The following is a 23,374-nucleotide window of genomic DNA, read 5'->3' on the forward strand; positions in this document are numbered from 1 at the left end:
GGCTCTAGTAAAAATGTAAGTAATATTTTAACTTCATGACATAATGACCCACCCCGTAATTTACAGACATTTACAAAAGAATCTATGCATTGATGTTTTGTTTTCTTTGTTTTTAGGCCCTGGAGGAGGAGTTTGCTCGGAAGTTGCAGGAGCAGGAGGTGTTTTTCAGAATGAGTGGAGAGTCCGAGTGCCTTAACCCTTCGACCCAAAGCCGCATCTCCAAATTCTACCCCATCCCCAGTGTCCACTCCTCATAACTGAGGCCTCAATAATACTACAGATGTAAACCCTCAAACACGGTCAAAACGGTGCCTGTTTTTCCTTCATCTCTGGACACTTTATACGATGAAGAAAGACTTACAAGTGACAATATCCAGCTCATTTTTACTTGATTTTTGTAAGATAAATATTTAGAACAATGCCACTAAAATGAACACCCACTTTTCTCTTCTTTATACATTTTGAATTTTAAATCGAGAATCGAGTGCCTGATTTGACTCTTTGAGAAATAGAATTTGCTTCTTAATTACTTTCATTTCACTTTTGCTTATTTTTTTTAACTAAGCATTTTTACACCACTAAACTATTTTAAAAGGCTTTAATTGATTTATAGTTGAATATTTAATGGAATGTAAACTTTTCATTGAAGGACATTTCTATGTATAATAGAATTGTATAGAGGTATTGTTAGATTTTAGGGTCAATGCAACTTTGAATTTCAGGGTTTATTTTATAGCAACACATGTGGAAAATAAGCAGTAAATACAACTTAGGAAAAAAAACAGTAACGGTAGGATTAATTCATTTGAAAGTTGATCTTAGTGTAATGTTTCTGCACAAGGAAAGGCAAAGGAAGACTGAGGACTTTTATGGTACAAATAAAATACCGTAATCTGAAAACGAGGCTCACAGCTAATCGCTTATGTCAAGTATTTTGTCAATCCAATCATTCGTCATAGTATAGTATAGTATAGTATAGTATAGTATAGTATAGTATAGTATAGTATAGGGGGAAAGTGATCTTGACCAACCTTATAAATTTCAATATGTTTCGATATTCAGTAGAAGCTAATTTTTCATGGCTTGGTGACAAATCCCACTTTTACAGTGTGACATTGTAGTAACTTTAATTTATATTTTGCAGTGTCACATTTTTCAATTGGGGTTGTCGTTCTGGTCAACTTAATCTGTTGAAATTAATTAAGTGTTTACATTGAGAGACGGGGAAGGATCACTGTTAATTGGACACAAAGGAAATCACTATATGAACAGGAGGTAGTCATTTATGAATGTTCTCTAAAGTTTATTATGACCTTGTAACCGTCAGTCTGTTCAATCACATTTCGAATGCCTTTTTGGTATTGTAACCATGTTTTTAAAGGAGCTTTTGCCTGTTTGGCTTTGTCAGCTATTTGTATTTTATTTTTGGCATGTGTTAGTTAAGAGCCTTTGAATGGCTTTTTGGATGTTTGTGCAATGTGGGTAGAATTAACATCAAGATATTTCTGTTTACTGGGTCAATGAATCATAACATACTGTCAAAAGAATTGCCGTTATATTTTAATATATTTTTTATTTGGGTTGTAACAATGCAAAACCAGTGTCACATTCAAAACCATGGACCTGACTGGTTGAGGCCATGTTCACAGATTTCATTCTTCTGGTTTCACATTTGTTTTGTACAAAAGTCTGTTACATGAAGCAGTGCTGTGCACCTTTTCAAAGTGATATTTAAATGAAATTAGACACTCCAGCGCCTGTGCTTCAGCTTATTTTAATGTAAGTTTTAGCAGCTCTTGATCATTTATTGTAATGCTTATTCAGTAAAGAATGCACAATATTCATTTAAATCATTATTATATTGCATAGTTTTAGAAAAATGTTAATAGTCAATCATAATTTTGTCATTTGGATGTAAATAAACATTTTCTTCTACTCCAAATGTCTTGTCAAATTATTCCTGTCTCGACTAGAGTATAAGTGAACCGTTATTTATGTCACAATGGGGAAATGTCTGTGTTGCAACACAATGTACAAGAACGAATAAAGTTATTTAAGTGCTATAAAAATATTCCAATATTTCAAGTTAAAACATCCCTTAAGTCACAAACAACACCCCCTCGCAAAAAAAAAGTATTTAACAAAATTACTCTTTAAATCTTACAAAAACTGTACATTAATTTAAACATTTCAAACTCCACGGAGACTCCGCCTCTTTCTTTTGGTCGTCAGTGAATATTCTGAAGGAAAAAAAGCACAGATTTCACCCACAGTAACTTTATTGTTTATGGTTTAATCATATCAATCTACCTTTTTGGCCCCTGGGTCCCTCAGGTCCAGGAAGTCCTCTTTCACCTGGCACAAAATAATGGGTACAATGCATACAGTGTTCTATGTTTTAAATGTTATTTTCTTTCTGTTACCTCTTTCTCCCTTTGGTCCTTGAGGTCCCATATCTCCCTTGGGTCCTGGTCTTCCCTCCATGGCCCCATACGCTGTCAACACATTTAACCACTTTATACTTTACATCTACAAAAAGGATAAAGATTTAAATATACATACTTTTGATGTACTCCACCAAATCAGTTATGTTTGTGTCAGAACCGAACACGCGGCTGTAGCCCGGGGGCCCTGGAGGGCCTGGGGGGCCCGGGCGGCCATGATGTAAGCGAGAGTAGTGTTCATTTAACACGTCCCTGAAAACTCCATGAGCTGCAAAAGAGCACAGCTTCAGCCATGTGCAAGAACAATACAATACATTCATTATTTTAAATCTTACATTTCATATAATCAACCAGCTCTGTGGCATTTCTGTGGTTCGTTAACAATCGGGTGAATCCGGCAGGACCTGGAGGCCCAGGGGGTCCTGGAGGTCCTCGGACCACAGATTGAGAACCTACGTCCCGCAGGAGTCCATGGGCTGAAGTGGAGCAAGAAGAAAACCCACTGGATAAGTACGAGTCTCACAGACCTATGACAGGCTGTGGTTCTTACTTTTGATGTAATCTGTGACTCTAAGGGCCATGTTGGAGTAGTCTCCTCTGTCACCCGGCTCTCCTTTGTGTCCTGGGAGTCCCGGAGGTCCAGGGAGACCAGGGAGTCCAAACATTGGCACCCCTGAACTATCAACTGCAAACACTTTTAGTTAACAAATTTGAATGTAGAAATAATATCTATAACAACAGTAGGTGCGTATCCTGACAGCCATATCCCTTAAAAGGGTCGTAAAATGTTACTAAAAATCATTGGTCTTTCATGTTCATAAAGCCATAAACATCATAAACACAGTGAATGAATGAATACATCTCTTTCAGATCAGCAGATTCAGCTGTGTTTAACAAAGCAATTTAAAATATGACTTGATATACTTTCCTCACTGTATCGATATGTGTATTGTCTTTGCCTTATTCATATTTTGAGTACAACACTAATGAACTGTTAACTAAAATAATGCCCGTGCTGAATACAAACTTTTTATTTCTGGTGAAATTGATGCTGCTTTTTGTGAGCAGATTCTTCCCTCTTTGTAACAGACAATCGACCTACTCTGTTTGTAGTCTTGGAGTGCAGCTCTGGGGACTTCTCCGTTAGCATGCCCTGCGTATGAGACCAGTCCACTATAAGGCCCAGGTGGTCCCATTGGTCCAGGGGGTCCAGGGGGTCCAGGGGGCCCTATAGAACCCCTGAAGGCAACATCTTTAAACAGACAAAGAACAGTGAATATATTGACTCTTAAACACTATACAAACAGAGTAACTACGACTGACTCTGCAGGAAGTCGCGGATGTCACTGGTAACGTAGTTGGCCAGTCCTGGAGCTCCAGGGGGTCCCACAGGTCCTGGAGGTCCCATTGGTCCAGGTGATCCTGGGATCCCTGGAGATCCTTGGGGACCTACAATAGCTTTCATATAAAAATAAATGTCATTATATCTGGACTCAGATGAAGCTGAGAGGTAATTTCAATAGGTACCATTAAAGCTTCCAGGATGTCCAGGTAGTCCTGGAGGTCCTGGGGGTCCTTGGCTACCTCCAACTCCTCGTTCTGAGGATCAACCACATCAGTCAGGGACAATTACATCTGAAACCAGGTCTCATAAAGCTAGCACTCACCATTCATAAGAGCAAGAACTCTCTCTGCTACCTCCACTGTGTTAAAAGAATAACCTCCACCTCCAGGAGCACCCGGAGGTCCTGGTGGACCTGGCAGACCTCCAACATATCTTCTCACATCATCTCCTGCAATCAATTAAAGGAACAAACTGACTTACAGTATAAAGTTGTATTTACTGAAACTGACAAGTAATGATTGCAATTACTTTGCATGAGAGCCACGATGTCATTAACAGACACAGCTCCTGGGGGTCCGGGGGGTCCAGGGGACCCTGGGGCACCGGGAGACCCAGAACCAGGGTCATATCTTTGACCTGAACATACACATTGAGTATGTGATTAGCTTTTGATAGTTGTAAAACAGAGTACACTGTTTGTACTCTGTTTTACAACTATCTGTTCTCTGTTTGTACTATTGTGTTGTACCATGTGTTGTACTTAAATAAGAGGAGGACACTTTTTTAGTGCTTTATTATTCTCTGGAGCTATAAACAAGCAGCTGCATTTCTAAGATCATGTTCACATTCAGCGTCACTGCCAGATCTGCTCTCTCTCACCCATGAGAGTTCATATTCACTCACTCATGCCAAGGCCTCTTGGTGGCATAAGCACAATACAGCATGTATTTTAATTTACTTTGCCTATGATGTTACAAGTTCTATGAGACATAAGACATTTTATTTACATTTTATGCTTTTCAATTAATTAAGCAAAATAAAAAGTATTTGGGGATCCAAATTAATAAACAAGAACGTCTATTTTCCCACACAAGGAATTTTACTTTGAATGTAGCTGAGGATTCTGTTTGTTATGTCATCCACAAGTGCGTCTGAAGGGGCCCCTCCTGGGGATCCCGGGATGCCTGGGGTCCCTGGGGCTCCTGGTGGACCTGGAGGGCCTGTACCTAAAGGCAAAAGTGTTAATCTAGGGCAAAGGCTATGTTTGAAACCCATGTCAGGCAATGATAATACCTTGTGCATAGCCGAGAGCTGAAGCTCCAGGGGGCCCTGGGGGCCCTGGAGGACCAGACAGGTACTGCCTGATACTGTCACCTGCACATGAGTGTGAACCATTGATTTAACAGATCAGATGTATCATATTTGAGTTTATCAGAAACCAATAACTCACTCTGGAGTAAGTCTCCGATGGCCTGGCTCACATCTGCAGAGCCACTACCGTCATGTCCTGGAGAACCAGGGGCTCCGGGGGGGCCAGGAGGGCCCGGTGGGGGAGCAGGAGCTGTCATAGACACACATATAATGCAATGTGCTTTTTGTATTGTGTGTATTGCGTGGTTGTTATGTGTCGCTACAGGCTGCACCAAAACTGCCTTTCAGGACCCTAATATTTACTGTTTGATTCCATTTGTATGTAAATATTCACCTGGTTGTCCTGGGGGGCCTTCTGGTCCTGGGGGCCCGGGTTCTCCAGGCTGACCTGGGAAACCTAAAAATTGTGTAAATCGGTGTAATCGGTATAATACAGTATCAAAATGCAGATAGGAAAACAGCTATTTTCACAATGAAGCTCAATAAAAACTGTTTCTTTACAAACCGAGGCCTGGTTCTCCCTGGCTTCCAGGAAGTCCTGGTTGACCTGGTTCTCCTAGAATAGTTCAGAAAAAACATTTATCACTCAAATACGTTTGTGTAATCCCTCAGTTGTCCAGGTAGGTTCCATTGTAAACGAAAATATAATTCTGTCAAGACAAAATTTGAGTTTCCACTTATTCACTTCACTTCCCTAAATATTAATATTAGGAAGGAGCTAATGACATAATTTCAGTACATACGGTACATAGTAAATTCATTAAAAAAAACTCACCTTGGAACCCTGGTTCACCTACAAAAAAGGAAATTATGATTTATTGGTAAATTTATTTTGGATCAATAGGATCAATTGAAACAGAAAAGTAAGCAATTACCTGATGGACCCACGGGGCCTGGGGGTCCTTGAGGCCCTGGTGGTCCTGCAAAGAAGGTTTCTGTGCAAAGACAAAGCCACAGACATAAGGCTCCATAAATAGATATACAGACATCATTTTGCACAGATCCACAGTGATTTGATTTTACCGGATGTAGGCACAAAACTGCCTGGTTCTCCTTGGTCACCTTTAGGTCCAGGTATGCCGATACCTGAGGTTGACAGACATAAGTCATAAGTGATAAGTCCCTCTGTGTGTATTGTAGTTTTTTGACCTGTCCTGTACCTGGAGAGCCTGGAGGACCTCTGCGTCCTGGAGAGCCAGGTCTACTTTCACCTGAAAACATGATCAAATTAACTTAGTTACAGAAAAAGCAACAGAGCTCTATACTCTCCATCGGGTGCTCGAGGGTTCATGGGAGTTTGCCCAACCAGTCCACATGTGCTTTGCAGATCTGGAGAAGGCTTTCGACCGTGTCCCTTGGGGTGTCCTTTGGGGGGTGCTCTAGGAGTATGGGGTCCGGGGCCCTTTGCTCAGGGCTGTCCGGTCCCTGTATGACCGGAGCAGGAGCTGTGTTCGCATTGCCGGCAGTAAGTCAGACCTGTTCCCAGTGCATGTTGGACTCCGCCAGGGCTGCCCTTTGTCACCGGTTCTGTTCATAGTTTTTATGGACAGAATTTCTAGGCGCAGTCAGGGGTCGGAGGGTGTCCGGTTTGGGGACCACAGGATCTCATCTCTGCTGTTTGCAGACGATGTTGTCCTGATGGCTCCATCAAACCCGGACCTGCAACATGCACTGGGACGGTTTGCAGCCGAGTGTGAAGCGGCTGGGATGAGAATCAACACCTCCAAATCCGAGGCCATGGTTCTCGACCGGAAAAAGGTGGCTTGCCCTCTCCAGGTGGGTGGAGAGTCCTTGCCCCAAGTGGAGGAGTTATCCAGGTCTTGTTCACTGTTCACAGCGTCTGCAGTGATGTGGTCCCTGTATTGGACTGTTGTGGTGAAGAAGGAGCTGAGTCGAAAGGCAAAGCTCTCTACTCTACGTTCCTAACCTCACCTATGATCATGAGCGTTAAGTAATGACCGAAAGGACAGGATTGCGGGTACAAGCGGTTGAAATTAGTTTCCTTCAGCGGGTGGCTGGGCGCTCTCTTAGGGGGGATGAGTTCAGAGTAGAGCCGCTGCTCCTCCATGTCGAAAGGAGCCAGCTGAGGTGGCTTGGGCACCAGGACATGCTGGACAGACTATGATTAGGAACGCCCTCCCCCGGAAGAGCTGGAGGAAGTGTCTGGGGTGGGGGAAGTCTCTGCTTAGACTTCTACCACCGCAACGCAGCCCCAGATAACCGTGAGAAGATAGATGGATGGACAGTTACAGAAAGTGAGCAGACCACAACATATTATTTCTGAATATAGTCAACACATTACGTAGTTCTTACCAGGGGAACCATCTACTCCGTCTTCTCCGGGTGGCCCTGGGGGTCCAGGAGGACCAGGTGGACCTGGAGCACCCGGAGTAGAGCCAAGTTCTATAAATGAAAACACAGGTAAACTGTAGAAGCATTCACCTGTTTGTGAAGATGATAATTAGAGACTCACTGCTGGAATGTGTGGCACTGATAGACTGTGAGCTGATGTCAGCGCCGGGCTCTCCACTCTCTCCTTTTTCTCCCTTCTGCCCTTGTTCACCTTTTACACCCTTTGCACCCGGTTCCCCTTTGTCCCCTGGCTCCCCCTTGGGACCTAGATGGTGAAACATGATGTTTAGTTTTTTTGCGTGTTGATCTACACTCTTCACTTCAGACAGTATTTACCAGGAGCTCCTGGGACTCCAGCCGGACCGACGGGGCCAGACAAACCTGGGGCCCCAGGGGGACCAGCGGGACCAGAGGGGCCGGGGGGGCCAGGGATTGCCACAGTTTCAGAGCCAGCTACAGAAACACAAGAAATGCTTTTGATTTAAAGATAAATTGAAAGAAATGAAGTAATGTGTAATGTGAGACGTTTTCTCACCTGACGCCATCACTCTTCCAGGTGAACCTGCTTCTCCTGCAATAAGAAAAAAGTTTGATTTTAGTATATTCCACACACCGTAGTTACTGTATGTTTCATCCGTCTGTGACATTCAGAATACGTTTACCTTTGCCTCCAGGTTGGCCGGGAATTCCAGCAACACCTGTGAAATCCAGCAACAGATGTAAAGGATTATAACTTAGAGCTGAAGAAGTGAAACATGCACTTATTTATTTTGATGTTACCTGGTGGGCCTTGAATACCTGCAACCCCTGAAACAGAAAAAGACAATAAGGAAGGCTGTCTCAAATATCTCATATATTACACAGCCTAATATGTGTTGAGTGAGGCACCTGGAGGCCCAATGTCTCCTGGGAGTCCGGGTGGTCCTCTTGCACCAGGCAGTCCCATGGAGCCTGGTTCACCTATTAAAGAGCAGGGATTTAAACACCACTTTCTCACGGTAAGAACAAGTCTGACCATGTCTTTACCTCCAAGTCCTTTAGTTCCCTTTGGTCCAGCTGGGCCAGGGTTTCCTTGCTGCCCTGGTTCACCTTAATCAACCAAAACGGTAACCATTAGCCACCAGGGATAAACCAGTACTTGGGTGTTTTAGGCCAGACTGCTAAACCAAGTCTTAGAAACTTGGGTGTTGTCTTTGACAAAGACATGTCTTTAGAGCACCACTCTAAGCTGTTGACGAGGAACTGTTTCTTTCAGTTGAGGAAAATATCTAAGCTCAGGAAAATGGTGTCTCAAAATGACCTGGAAGTTATAATTCATGCATTTGTGTCTTCACGTTTAGACTATTGTAACAGTTTGTTTTCCTGTCTTAACAAGAAGGAACTGTCTTGTCTGCATCTGGTCCAGAACTCTGCAGCGAGGATCTTGACTCGCACAAATAGAAGGGCCCACATTTCACCCATTCTTAAAGCCCTTCACTGGCTGCCGGTCTCCTACCGGATACAATTTAAAATTCTTGTTTTAACTTTTAGAGCTTTAAATGGTCAGGTCTGTACATCAGCGATCTGATTAAACCGTACACTCCCTCTCGCTCACTAAGGTCCTTGGACCAGAAACTGTTGTTGGTTCCTCACACCCGTTTTCGGACCAGAGGAGACAGATCCTTCCAGGCTGTTGCCCCCAGACTCTGGAACGATCTTCCGTTCTCCCTACGTTCACTGGACTCAGTTACTGCTTTTAAGGGTCAACTTAAAACCTTTTTATTTAGTCAAGCCTTTTAAATGCACTTGTTTTACGGATTGATTTTACTGTATATTGTTGTATATGTATTGTTCACTGTAAGTTTTTTGTGTTTTTATTGTTTTATTCTGTGTTTTGTGAAGCACTTTGTGACCTCTGTCTGTGAAAGGTGCTATATAAATAAAATTTACTTACTTACTTACTTACTTACTTACTTACTTACTTACATTAAAACAGAACAGTATTTTTGTTGATTGTTGGTCTGTTAAGGTTAAGGCATTTGACCCATTCCTCACTGCCCCTGGGGAAACTTAGCACACACCTGATGGTCCACGTGGGCCCCTTTCTCCTAGGTCTCCTTTGGTTCCAGGGGTCCCAGGAGTTCCCCGATCACCTTTATCATGAAACCAAAAATAATACGGTAATATTATAAGAAATATTTTCTACCTCTATGTTGTAGAGACGTACCTTTGGCTCCTGGAGCCCCTGCATCACCAGCAAATCCCTTTAGACCTGGAGCACCTGCAGTCAAGCCCATTATACTGTTAGCTTCAGCTACACGTGTTCAGGTTACACTGAAAAGTAGAAACATTACCATGGGTTCCTGGAGCTCCTTGCTCTCCTATTGAACCTAAACCCAACCACAACACACAGCAGTCAATGGCATATATCTAGCTAAAACTAACAAACATATTGATATTTTTAAAAAAGACCTTACCTTTAGGTCCCACAGGCCCAGGAGAACCAACGAGACCAGGACGGCCAGACTCTCCTGCAGATCCTGCCAAACACAAGTCTCTCAAATATTGTTTGCTAATAACAATATAATGTTTAAATTTTCAGACATCGTACCTTTTTCTCCTTTCGCTCCAAATCCAGAAGGACCGGTCTCTCCTCTGGGGCCCATCGGTCCCTCTCGGCCCCTCTGTCCCTCAGGCCCTTCAGGACCAAGTTCACCTGGACAAGAAAAACAGTGAATGTGTTAAACATGTTCCATCCATATGGAAATGTGTGTGTCTGTTTACTTAGATATTTCATAATTAATGACAATATTTAATAATAACATTATCGTTTTTTTCATAGTGGAAATGCCGTCACAGACAAGAGTATCTAACCCATGCAGTTGGCATTACTGATGACAATTAACTGTCCCTCAGAGATGACCTCACCTGCACTGCCCTTTGCCCCTCGTGGTCCCTCCAGTCCAGGGTGACCCATCTGTCCAGGAGGACCTGACAGAAAACACAATTATCAAAAAATGACAAAATAATTTAAAATCTTAAATATAGCATGTTGTTTATTTTAGGAGCCTCACCTGGTAAACCTGGAAAGCCATTTTCACCTGAAAATACACACATGCACATGTTGTAGTATTCAGGTTTCTTTTGATGGACAAAACACATGAACTATTTCTACAGCTTACCTTTATGTCCTATACCTCCCATCTCACCTGTAAAGAACAGTCCTCAGTTTATTCAGTAACTCAGGACAAATAGTGATAATAGATGTAATTACTATGATAATAAAATAAAAATAATAATACAACTACTGCTACTGCTACTACTACTACTACTACTACCACCACTACTACTACTACTGATGATTATGATGATGATGATGATGATGATGATGATGATGATGATGATGATGATGATGATGATGATGATAATAATAGGTATAAATGTAAAACAACATACCTTTGGGACCAGGATCACCCTTTGCTCCTCTTAGTGATTCTAACAAATGTATTTGAATTAGTATATTTGTATTGTCTTACATATTGCATAGCATTTCTCCTATTTTTACCTCTCACTATGTCTGATTGGAGTTCAGCCCTGATCAGCTGCTGCACGGTTTGTTGGAGGGCGGCATTGTCCTGACCAGACCTAGATCCTGGCCCGGCCCCTGGTCCGGCCCCAGCTGAGCCCAGGTTCATGTTGATGCTGTTGGGGTCAGATCGGGTCAGAGTGCTTCCTGCAGAACTCCTGTCGATGTAGGTGGTGTCCAGAGGGTCAAGCATGTTTATTCCAGAGGAGGAGTAAAGGCGGCTGGAGCGAGCTGAGGCAGTACCAGTGATGGCCTCTAGAGTATTAACACGTTCCTTCAGGCTTTTGACCTCTTCACCTGTAACAGGTTTATACTCATTTAGAATGTGTAAATTGTACAAAAACATATTAATAATGCAACTTGCACTTGACATGGCTTTAAACAGATGTAATTACATTAGAATGTATTGATTACTGTCTTTTTTACTGCGTTGCAGTTTGATACTGAAAATATTCCAAAGTTCAGAACATCACATCAAGATTATGATAGAAAATGAATTGATTTGCATTGTTGGAAAACTTTCTTTTACAAATTGACTTCAATACTGCAATTTATGGAATTCAAATTGTATTGTACTGCACTGATCTGATCTTATCCGATGCTTATAAACTTATTTTACTTATACAACAACTTAACCTCTTAAACCTAGGGGCTATTTTCCCTGAAACACCTGATTACAATGAACCCATTTCAAACTGAAGATGTTTCTGAACCCTTTGGAGCATTAACAATAGGCTGGACTCTTTGTGAAGCAGAGACACTGTTTTGGCCTCTGCAGTCTAATATACTCTGATTTTAGGTGGGAACAAGCTCTAAACAGAGGAGTCTCAAAATTCAAAGTCTGTCTGGATTTTCTTTGTTAAATGGAGGAGTAAAGCTGGTGTCTGGAGAGATGGTCTGAGTCAAAGCTGAAGATAATGTCTCTTGGAAAAAGATAAAATACTTTTTGAATTTGTTTGTTTGGAGAACTGGTCCTGATTCATCAACGGTTGATTTTCCCGTGAGTTACAGCTTTATTTGTGTCATATTTTAAACGCCCTGGAGCCCGATAGTTCCCCTTTATCAGACCCACCAGCTTGTGTTTGCATGCTACAAACCTTACGCTTTTTCTCTCTATCATATCTTCCAGTTGACTCTTTTGTGGTCTAAATATTTATAATAGCCCAAATGTTTACTTGTCCTAACCCACCTAATGCAATGAGTCCAAACAGGAGTCCAAGGAGGAGCAGAAGACTGAGCAGGAGGCCCAACAACCACTTCCACCAACTGCAGCATGAGCAGAACGCAGGACCAGCATCATCTTTATGGATCTCTGGGGGGAAAAAAATGTTTCCAAATTTGTAATACACGTGAACTATATCTTCGATTCTATTCCCAGCTGCCATTATCTCTCCAGTGTTACCTGCATAAGTAGCTTTATCCTTTGTAGATGTCTTGAAGCTCCCCGCTACAAACATCAAAAACACAGTTAATTTGCGTAGATTCAATCATTGTGAACAGCAATATTCAAATGTATTTTTTCTTTCAGGAACATTCAGTTGGTCTTCTTTGTGTTTTATAGTTGAATAAAGGCTCTGTGACATTTTGGAAGCCTACATGTCTGACCCGAAGTCTGACTTTTGGAATAATTACACAATAAGACAGTACAGAGCAGTAGGAGGAGGGTTAAAAGACTGAACACAACTGAGCACTCAAAAGCAGGACAACACAGGATTACTCAAACACGCAGGAATCCATCTAAAGTAAATACAACATGGCTAAAAGCTCATATTTATATACGGTAATATGTCCCCCTTTTGCACTAATATTACATTCACAACAGTCATGGATTTACACCGCAAATGAAAGAAAACTTGTACATTTCATGTCTGTTCCTTCTTCCATTGTGCTGGCGGACATTTTCTGTTTCTCCCTCTTCAGCGAATCTTCAGAATATCCATCTAAATACAAAATAAATCTTCAATTTCATATGATGTATTGGGAAACGTTGTTGCTTTTGTGAGGTAGATACCAGTGAAACTTGAAGGAGCAGAGGACAAGAAGGTCTTTCCTGTGTCTTTGGCCATGACCAGTCCCTCGCTCTCTTTCTTCACGTGAGCATTTTCCTTCTCCACAAAAACGAACTTGAAATCTTTGGCCGTTGACTCGTCTTTCATGAGACTGCCGGCTCTCACTGCAATCACAAGCAAATCAAAGAAATGAGATACATATTCATCCTTAATGTAATCGATGTTTGAATAATGCGTTTTGCACCAGTGGTTGGACTCAGGCCGCTGCTCGACACGTTCTTCTGGACACCATACACTGTACAAAGACAACATTATTACATATTTTATGAGCACAGGATGAATCATTACTGTTTTACTTCCTCTGGTATTTGATCATTTTCTTGGCGCCCGTTTTGCCTTTTTCTAGTTCAGTAGTTTAATTGAAAACGCTTTTAACACAACAATAAAGCAGACAATGGCCTTTTATACTGTATAAGATAATGACATAAGTAAAACAACATAAATGAATAGATAACTTTGAGAGAGCCTTCAATTTAGTGTCTGTTATTGAATGTATTCATTGAAAAAGCCCTATTGTGGCATAACATACAGCTCAAAAGCATTGGTGCACACTTATTTGTCAATGGTGTGCAAAGTTGTCGATTCTTTTACCTATTGGTGCGGTGGAGATAGTGGGAGACAGGAGTGGACCTGCACCAGCCAGATTATTTTGAACTCCATAGAGCGGCACTGATGAGGAAAAAACATAAGCATGTAAAGTCACTGAATGTGTGGAACATTGATTTCTTTATGAACGCATTGACGTATTTACAAAACAAATCATGCGGGAGCGGGAAGTACATGCAGTAGTTTCAATCTGGACAGACTCAAAAGAGACAGCGGAATGCATCAGGAAGATGATAACATCACATTGGCGGATAAATCTGACGGGGAATGACGAGCGATGCGTTGGAGGGTATGAGAAAGACACTGGTGGTGGCGGTTAGATTAAAAAGGACTTTTGAAGTTTGTTCTGGTTCCATAGGTAAATTTCTCATTCATTTTGGGGGAAAAAATCAAATATTAAGAGTTTAAGGGCACGACGGAGGCTAAACAGCGTGTGGTAACTTATGTCCATAACAAAACATAAAAGTAAGCGAGACGTACTCATTTTTCTAAGTTTCAGAAACAAAATTGTCTAAAATTATAGCTCTTATTCTCATAAATTACCACATAGCTGATTAGCCCCAAGCAAGCGTTCAAATATTTAAAGTGCAAATGACAGGTTCTCGTGTTTTTTTAATAATGACTTGGTTTGGTGGGATAAAACCTGTGGTAAATATGTATCATAGTATCATCAGTCAAGTTGTAAAAAAAATTAAAATAAAATAGGAAGTAGTGCTGGGTTCAATCCCTCTGTCTACAGTGTGTCATCAATGAGTGACATTTCATCCAAAATGCAGAGATAATTTACACACAACTGACACATTTTTTGTCAGTTTGTTTCATTTCCCCTCCTTTTTTAAGGCTTTATTACACTGGATGGCTTAGCGTGAAATGAGAACGAGAAAACGGGATGATATGCAGGAAATGGTCGGAGGGGGGATTTGAATACACAACGCTGCGGCTGATTGCATGTGGCGCATAAGTGCTGCTGCATTAACCACTTGACCATCAGACAGAATAAAGTATTATTTCTCATAAACATAACTACTGTGTAATTTATGTGGGTATAGACCCTTGTGCACAATGGTTGCTTGGTAACAGTTACTATGGAATTATCTCTTCCTTTGTCACATCTGCCGCTCATGTCCCACCAGGAAGTGCAATTATAAATGTCACAAAAAATGTCGAACTTTTTTTCATGTTCACATATGTTTTAGTGAAAAGTGTAATCCATCCGGTCAGACGAATATATAATATACACTTTTTCCATAGACCCGGATGTGAAGCTTGTGCAGGTGAAGAAGCTCCATGACTCACCTGTGCTGCTCAGTGACAGTCCTCCTCCAGCAGAGGGCGCTCCCATCGCCATGTTGTTCTGAACTCCTGCCAAAGAATTACATTTAAAATTTGAATCTGAATCATTATAACGTGCAAATACGACAAAAATATAAGAGTGTAGTAACATGCAAGTTCTTGATAACACGCAGGGCAACATAACAAACAACACGCCAATTAGAGGAGATTGTTACATTGTGATTATGATTCTTATCTTTTCCTAGAAACCAACTCATTGTTTTGAAATAGATTGATTCGGTATTTTGATAGATTCAGTATTTTGTCTACTACCTGACTGGTACATGGTGGAGGTCATCCCCAGGTTGTTGTTGGCCAGGTTAGTGTTGTAGCCGTAGCTGCCGCCTGCTGTGCCGCCTGCTGTGCCGTTCCATACGCTGCCATACTGATCTGCACACACAAGACAAAACACTTACACAAGACGTCCATAAACTAATCATTCTATAACATTGTATGGTTTGTCAGCCTCAGCCCTGGATGAAGTGAAAGAAGATGGATGCAGAAATAAAAAGTTGAGCGAATTGAAACTGATTTAAGGTATGCTTTGGTGTTTCAATTGTGATTTACAGGATTACTTAACATCAAATTACTGTCCTAAGATCAGATAAGATAAGATATTCCTTTATTGTCCACACATGGGGAAATTCCATTGTTGCAACGCAGATAGATACAGAGGAAAAGTCAAATAACTTATAGGAAGTTTAAAAAACACTCTTAATAGAACTCTTATAAACAAAACTCTTATATACAAAAACTCCTATAGACAAAACCTCATTTCTTAATAAGGAATGGAGGGGAAAAATAAAGATAAAATAAAATAAAAACAGCTAGACAAGATAATACTAATAAGGCCTTAGTTATTTTATTACTTGGTTTACGGATCCGCCGCACATAGATTATTGATTTCTACAGTATATGGTAAAATAAACACTCTATTTTCATCAGTTATATGCACATGAATGTGACATTATTGCATGTCCTGGGTATGTTTTTACCATTACAATATATTTTGTGGTAATTAAGAATGCACTTTTTTTGTATTAAAACATCTGGGATTGAATAAAGGCCAGCTGGATATGTGAACAGAAGCTGGTGAAGGACCTGCCGCCAAAAAGTGACATAGTGCACCTTTGGGAAGTAATAGATGTAATGTATTGAGCGCACTGACCTCCCGCGGTGCTCTCAGACAGGGTCCTGCTCTCCACACTGGCCTTCTTGGGGATTGGGAGAGTGTTGTTGGGGGAGCGAGGGGGGCTGATGCTGGTGGAGCGGTTTCCTCTCAGCAAACGCTTCACGTCGTCCAGTTCAGTCCCTGCTCAGCCACAACAGCGTCATATAAAAAGACCGGGTTACTCAACAGCTCCAGGATGTTTGAGATGGAGCAGACAAATTGACAAGAATGTATGTTTTTTTTTAAATGTAAGGATATTGAATAATTGGACTCACATGTTCCAGGTGGAGAAGTACTCTGAAGACGTGTCCTGATTTCACTCTCTAAAAAAGTTTTGTCAAAATCAACACGACTTTACAATAAACGCTGTCAGACTAGTAGGTTGTGTCGAAAATTCTAATTCGAAATTCCTTCTCTAAACTTGTGCTTTTTACTGTTTAATATACTGTACATAATACTATATCTTTACCTGCTATTTCACATAAATACATTTATATTTAATCTGTATTCATTACAATGCATTTGACAACGAACACCTTTGAATCTAATTTTATGGTCATTTTGTGGTATTTATTGTACCTCTGGTCTGAGAGCGCCCTCTAGTGGTCGTAGTTGAGGTTGTGTTGGTCATGTCTGAAAAAGTTACAGGTTTGAGGCAGATTCAAAAGAGTGAAGTAGATCGAGGGTGTTTTTACACTTACTGTAGTCTTTCCTGTTGTACTCAGGGGAGGAATTGGTGCTTGAACTTTCTGTAACAAAATGAGACAAATAACTGTTTATATTTAATTCCATAAACCTGAGTTTTTAATTACATGTACTTTTAATCACATGATAAGTAAAATTATGTTATTCTTTATTTACATGGGACAAACTAATGATTTGTTTTGACTTCATCAATCATTTAGTATGCAGTTATCTGTAATCTGGTGAAAACCATGTTTTTTTGGAACAGAAAAATGGTATTTGACACATGGAATATATTGATGAGAACATGATAATTGTACATTATGTTTCATGTTTCATACAATATCAGACTTGGCTGTATAATACAGTAAATACATGTGCATAACACAATGTACTCACATTATCATAAGAGAGGATATAAGTTACAATATCTGAGAATCCAATATATCACATGCACCACAGGTCATTCTTATGTACTTTGAGGGACAGAGCTGGACTTTCAGGTTAAATCATGAATGACCCCTAACGTGTTACTAACCGTCAAACACGTCCGACAGACCAGCGGTCAAAGCACTCCTGCTCTCTTTGGCTGAAGCGTGGTACATGCCCCCAGAGGAGAGGTTCCTGGACTCAGATCCAGCTCCAGAGCTGTAGCTCTTGGTGACTGAGGACCCAGTCACGGCCCCAAGGCCCCCGAGGCCCCCAGAGCCCTCCCTCCTGCCCTCGGCCCCCCATCCACTGCTGCTGCTCACAAACCCGGAGGATGCATAGGACGACCCCCCTGCAGCCCGTACACCTGCTGAAGCCCCGCACCCTGAAGCAAAAGAAGCCCCGCCTCCTGAAGAACCCCCAGAGGACATGGTGAGCATTCTGCTGCCCCCTGCTGCCCCCGCTGAGCCACTGCTGATGCCAGTGGAAGAGGACGAGAGCAGGACAGAGCCGCTGCTGCTCGAGCCTCCGGACAGAAGAACTCCTGAGGCTCCTGAAGCTCCTAAAGCTCCTGAAGCTCCTGAAGCTCCTGCAGCTCCTGAAGCTCCTGAAGCTCCTGAAGCTCCTGAAGCTCCTGCAGATGAGGAGAACTCACCTGCAGAGACACAGAGTCACACACTCAAGTTCATCAATAGAACAGTGAAGCTTAAACTTATCACAACATCCACAGCGGCTTTCCAGTATTACACATTAGACAAGTTACTGCCAGTGGTACGTGTCCTACAGTTTGAGAACCACTGCAGTAGATGAAGCTGACAGTTTATGTGATTATCAAAGTTGAAATCTCAGATAACTCAACAAATAGCAGAGAGTGACTGATTTAAGTTAATAAAATGCCTCATATTACATCATATTTTTACCACAAGATCACACTGGTATTTGACCTGCAAAGCATTTTTTTTTTAAATCCAAGTGAATTCCCTAAAACCTCCTGCCTCAACACGTTTAATAGGGCAATTCAATACATTTTTGTCCTGTATAGGAACTGTATAGGAGTCACGCCCCGGCAAAGATTTACAACACACTTTCATATGAACATTATTTTAGCCATGTGCCCCATAAAGGTCAAATATGTGCCAACAGTGACATGCAAAACTAGTGCAGGCTTCAAACTCATTTAAGGACAGTTAAAGCATTAAGATAAGATAGCCTTTATTTGTCCACACAATGGGGAAAATTCTGTGTAATTAAATGTAATACTGCAAGATTTAAATGTGTTTACATAAAAACAATGGGTTCAGTAAGCAAAAAATTACAGCACTACATCCACTTGTTTTGGCTGTACTTTTTTTTTTTGTAATTCATGTTATTATAATTGTATTCAAAATTTTCAAATGGAATTGTGTAATAAACTGTAAAATTGGTTTGGATAGCAAACAAATTGTTCTATACAAAGGGCAATGCAAAATAAGCCCTGAGGTTGCTGTTGCTATTAATGTAGTTAAAAACAAAACACTTTTATTTAATCTTAAATAAAAGTGGCTAGATTCACATCTATGCTGGACCATGAGTGTCGCCCCCTGCAGGACACTCTGTCCACTCTGGAGAGCAGCTTCAGTGAGAGACTGATCCACCCTCGATGTGTGAAGGAAAGGTTCCGTAGGTCTTTCCTTCCTGCTGCTGTCAGACTTTATAACAAAAACTGTTAGTACTGAACACTCGCAATACTGACCTAACCTAATACTGATGTGCAATTCTGTCGTATGTGCAATTACTGTTGGAATTCATGTGCAATTCATGTGCAATTACTGTGAAATTCATGTGCAATCTATGTGCTGTCGTGACACATATTCATGTGCAATTACTGTCGGGATCACATGCAATGGTATTTATTTATTTATTTGTCTATGGGAGTTTTTATTTATTTATAGGAGATCTTCTACTGAAAGTGTTTTTCAGACTTCCTATAAGTGATCTGTTCTTCTGTATCTACCTCTGTATCTACCTGCGTTGCACCAATGAAATTTCCCCATGTGGGACAATAAAGGAATATCTTATCTTATCTTATAAAATCATCAGTCGATCTTTAGTATTAAATAAGACAAATAAGTGCTTACTTTGTGTAACGACTTTTGTTGTTTTGACCACTGCAAAGACACACAATTTTAGTTTATGCAATAACTCATAAATACAACTTAATATTATGAATTGCATTATATTTTTTGATGTATTTTGCCTTTACCTTTGGTCCCTCCTCCGTTGGAGCTGACCGTTTTGGAGATGACTGTGTCCATTCAGTCTTTCTGTGACACAAAAGCACATCATACATTTAGACTGTTGTATGTCGGTGTAATCCCTCATTCGTCCAGGCGTGTTCCCTAGTAGAAAAAGCTTCAGTTGTAGTCATCTGGACTCAGTTTGAAAAAATAGACATTTCGACTCTCATCCAAGAGTCATTGTCAATAACAGAATTTAGATCGAGAACTCCGATATTAATACTGTTCTGTGGTAAGACCCGCCCATTGGGCGGAGCCTTCCTGAAGTAGAAGGAGTTGTTTGTTTCAACAGAAACTCCCCCTTGTATCTACCAAGCTAGCCTATTCAGAATCTTAATGGGCTATTAGAATCCTCTTTGTCTTTGTGAGACCCTGGCTCAACCACCCTGAGTACCTGATTAGCATCTGAATGTCCTGGTCCTCTACCACCTTTCCAGGGGTTCAGTATACCATTATAAATAACAGGAAGATTAAATCTTAGCCCTCCATTTCTGTTTAAAGAAGGTCTTTCTTTTTTAACAAAAATAGCTTCCTTGACTCCTCTTTCAAACCATCTTTTCTCCCTGCTTAAAACCTTCACCTCACCGTCTTCAAACGAGTGATTAGAGGCTTCAAGATGGAGATGCACGGCGCTCTGTGGTCCTGAACTTGTATTTCTTCTGTGCTACTTCAGGAAGGCTCCTCCCAATGGGCGGGTCTTACCACAGAACAGTATTAATATCGGAGTTCTCGACCTAAATTCTGTTATTGACAATGACTCTTGGATGAGAGTCGAAACGTCTATTTTTTCAAACTGAGTCCAGATGACTACAACTGAAGCTTTTTCTACTATTAGACTGTTGTAGTTTGAACTATAGAGGAGCTGAGTGAAGGCAGATTTTCTTTACTTTGTGGTGAAAAAGCCTATAACCTGAAGGCAAACAAACCTCTGAATGCATTTCTTTTTTGGTTTTGTGTGATCGTATTTCTTTTCTTTCAGCTCTGTGTCTTTGAGCCTTTAGAAGTCTCACCGATTTAAAGAACTCCCCTGAAGCTGTGTAGAAAAGGCGTATCCTGCTTCAGGACAAGAATGTGGAGTCAATTGTAAAGCACAAAAATTAACAATATCTCTCATGTCACATGGAAAAGATAGGATTCCCAATAATACATATTTACAGGTTGTACTGTGGTTGTCCAAATTAAAAATAGAAAACAATTGAAATAGAAAAAAGATTGGGAAATGCTGTGGCCACAAAACACAAGCCAATAGCTGTTAATTTGTCAGAAGTAAATGCTAAGGATTTACATATCTTTTTTGTTATTTGAGGGGGAAAGATTTTGTTCCAGGGGCTCCGGTTCCAGCTGGGGGCCTTTTGTGCAGCTCCTTCTACCATTCCACTGAAGGTAGGAAGCACACTTAATCTACTTCTGATGGATGTCACCAAACATAGAAGAAGTTCATATTGAGGAAAAAATATATTCTTAAATGATTTTTATTACCATCTAACTGATTTAATGATTGTTCAATTGCATCTAATAACATTTATTGCTTTAAACATGTGTTATTTGCACACAAACTGCATTTGTCGCTGTCTGAATGGTTAGTCAAAACTTTTGTTTTACTAAACATTAATCACGGGCAGCCTAAACCTGCTCTGACATTTGGGCAGACTCCAGAAAGTTGAGTTCCTGCAGGCGATATTTTTGTGAAAGATCTGGAAGATTAAAACGGGTGAATTAAAAGCATTGCTTCACGGCAGAGGCTGACACTTTTTGATGAATGTTTCGTGTGAGTGTAAGAGCAGCAGGATGTGGCCTGCAGCACCAGCAGTTATCATGTCCCAAAAGCACAAAAACACTGCTCTGTCAGCACAACTCTGCCGGGAACGTCTGTATATGAATTAAATGTCTTATGTAAACCATCACCAGCAACTGTATTTATAAAGCCCATAACGCGTCAACAATCAAAGTGCCGTACACAGACAAACCTGCAGAAGATTAGCAAGGTGCCCATAAAGTACAGAGGTTTTTAGAAATGACTTAAAAACAGGTGGTTTCCTGCCATATGGGACAGGCTGCTGCGTGTGAGTTCAAATCTTGCTCTTGAATATTTGCTCCATGTCATTCCCCAAATTCGTCCCCATTTCATGCTGCACTGCCCTCTTGAATAAAGCCTCCGGCCAAGAAAGAAGAAGAAAAAAACTGGCAGAGACTGTGCCTGATTTATACAATAATTATAACATTATTTACATTTATAAAATACTATGCGTGAAATTGGCAGGGCCTCCTTTTCCTTTTCTCTCCTCTTCCGAGTATGACCAAGGGAGTGTCTCAGGGTTCCATTTAAGGCCCAATGTTGTGCTGAGCTATCTGATTTTATGTACCATGTTTATGCTGATGATATAATACTAATACTTTACTGTTGCTCAACATTACTGGAACTGATGATGACTGACTTCTCAGGTTAATCCTACTGTGTTTGTTTCCAGTGTTATGCACCTTTGGTTTATACTGGACCAGGAGCTCTCTTTTAAAGCTCGTTTACAAAATCAGCTTCAAATACGGATGATTACACCTTGTTTTCACTATCGTAATGAAGCTCGTTTTACCCTTGAAGCCTGCAAACGTCTGGTAATGGCTGTTGGATTATGGCAATGCCCTATACATACTGTACATACTGGTATCTGCAAAATGTCTGACATCTTTGTTGTTGTTTTTTTTAATGCATGCCCTTTTTGATTTTATATTTGATGCTTTATTATTCTTCATTGTTTTATGTTGCACCGAATCACCAAAGCAGGGGCCTATATTTGTGAATTTTGTTCATTGATAATGGAAATAAACTTTTTCTGATTCTGAAACAAGGATACTGTACATTTAGATTGACAACAGTCTGTGGGAGGCTCACTCATCACTGTGAACTCTAGGCCAGTACAACGTATGCCAGGGCTGGACGGCCCACACAGTGGATGAACTTATATGAGGCTGTGCACCTTCCTACATGTGTGTCCTGGTGCAGAGAGCAGAGGGCCATTACGACCTGTTTGGTTTGTCTGTCTCTCGTGTGACGACTGACTGGGTGAAGCGAGCTTTTTCCTATGCTGCTCCTGCAGCTTGGAATTCCTTTCAGTCGGAGTTGAGATTGTGTGAAATGGTCTCAATCAGGGGGTTTTGTTCAATTTTAAAAGAGAATCTAAAAAAAAAAAAAAAAAAAAAAAATAGTCTGTGCTTTCAAATGTAGATTTTAATTTATTTTCTTAAATGTATTTTAAATGTGTAATGTTTTAAAGTTCGTGCTGTTATGTCTTTATATCTTGGCCCAGGTAACCCTTGAAAAAGAGGTCTTGATCTTGGGTTCTTACCTGGTTAAATAAAGGTTATTATTCATGCAATCTATTTGAAAAAAGGAGCATCTTAATGTTTGACTTTTAGATTAGAAAATATCTCTAGTGTTATCAAACTTCTCTTTCTGTATTTCATCACACTATAGAACTTTCTTTACTCGCAGCAACAGTTCAACCAATCACAGGGTACAAAAGAAAATATTAACACCAAATATAAAATCAGACAAAAGTATATTTTCTTACCTTTTGGTTCATTTGTAGCGATAATCCAAAGTGCCGTATTCCCAGAGGAACAGGCTTGGGTGAGTGACAGCAGCTGCAGACTTTCTCACTTAAGTATTCGCTTCAGTCTGAGTCAGACTCGGCGTGTCCCGACAGAGAAGTCTGTGACAGGTACAGGAGCAGGT

At 40.8% G+C, this 23,374-nt stretch overlaps 2 protein-coding genes across 2 annotated transcripts in view; one reads left to right on the forward strand and one right to left on the reverse strand.

The window, feature by feature from the left end:
- LOC140378269 (STE20-like serine/threonine-protein kinase) overlaps nucleotides 1–1,942 on the forward strand; it is a 35,795-nt gene extending 33,853 nt beyond the window's left edge. The window contains exon 18 of the mRNA XM_072464032.1: nucleotides 117–1,942. Within this exon, the coding sequence (XP_072320133.1) occupies nucleotides 117–257 (141 nt within the window). The 3' untranslated portion in view covers nucleotides 258–1,942. The remainder of the gene's footprint in view (nucleotides 1–116) is intronic.
- LOC140378268 (uncharacterized) lies at nucleotides 1,412–23,298 on the reverse strand. The gene is made up of 54 exons (XM_072464031.1): nucleotides 23,211–23,298; nucleotides 19,611–19,671; nucleotides 19,486–19,515; nucleotides 17,478–18,023; nucleotides 16,957–17,004; nucleotides 16,835–16,888; nucleotides 16,531–16,578; nucleotides 16,253–16,396; nucleotides 15,358–15,474; nucleotides 15,049–15,114; nucleotides 13,738–13,815; nucleotides 13,331–13,381; nucleotides 13,089–13,250; nucleotides 12,937–13,017; nucleotides 12,480–12,524; nucleotides 12,267–12,389; nucleotides 11,057–11,374; nucleotides 10,948–10,986; nucleotides 10,674–10,700; nucleotides 10,566–10,592; nucleotides 10,420–10,482; nucleotides 10,103–10,207; nucleotides 9,969–10,031; nucleotides 9,846–9,881; nucleotides 9,719–9,772; nucleotides 9,573–9,644; nucleotides 8,539–8,601; nucleotides 8,401–8,472; nucleotides 8,293–8,319; nucleotides 8,175–8,210; nucleotides 8,048–8,083; nucleotides 7,849–7,965; nucleotides 7,634–7,777; nucleotides 7,474–7,563; nucleotides 6,321–6,371; nucleotides 6,184–6,246; nucleotides 6,036–6,095; nucleotides 5,936–5,953; nucleotides 5,666–5,716; nucleotides 5,495–5,557; nucleotides 5,240–5,350; nucleotides 5,083–5,163; nucleotides 4,893–5,015; nucleotides 4,318–4,425; nucleotides 4,112–4,237; nucleotides 3,972–4,043; nucleotides 3,768–3,902; nucleotides 3,547–3,696; nucleotides 2,995–3,129; nucleotides 2,780–2,920; nucleotides 2,563–2,712; nucleotides 2,424–2,495; nucleotides 2,311–2,355; nucleotides 1,412–2,240 (listed from the first exon to the last, which is right to left on the reverse strand). Exons 2-54 carry the CDS (start codon nucleotides 19,660–19,662, stop codon nucleotides 2,191–2,193), a joined length of 4,839 nt encoding a protein of 1,612 aa, XP_072320132.1. The 5' UTR covers nucleotides 19,663–19,671; nucleotides 23,211–23,298; the 3' UTR covers nucleotides 1,412–2,190.
- Between the last annotated feature and the right edge of the window lie 76 nt (nucleotides 23,299–23,374).

This window comes from Eucyclogobius newberryi, unplaced genomic scaffold, assembly GCF_026437365.1.
Source record: "Eucyclogobius newberryi isolate DKJ021-1_F unplaced genomic scaffold, fEucNew1.0.hap1 SCAF_4, whole genome shotgun sequence".
Lineage (NCBI taxonomy): Eukaryota > Metazoa > Chordata > Actinopteri > Gobiiformes > Gobiidae > Eucyclogobius > Eucyclogobius newberryi.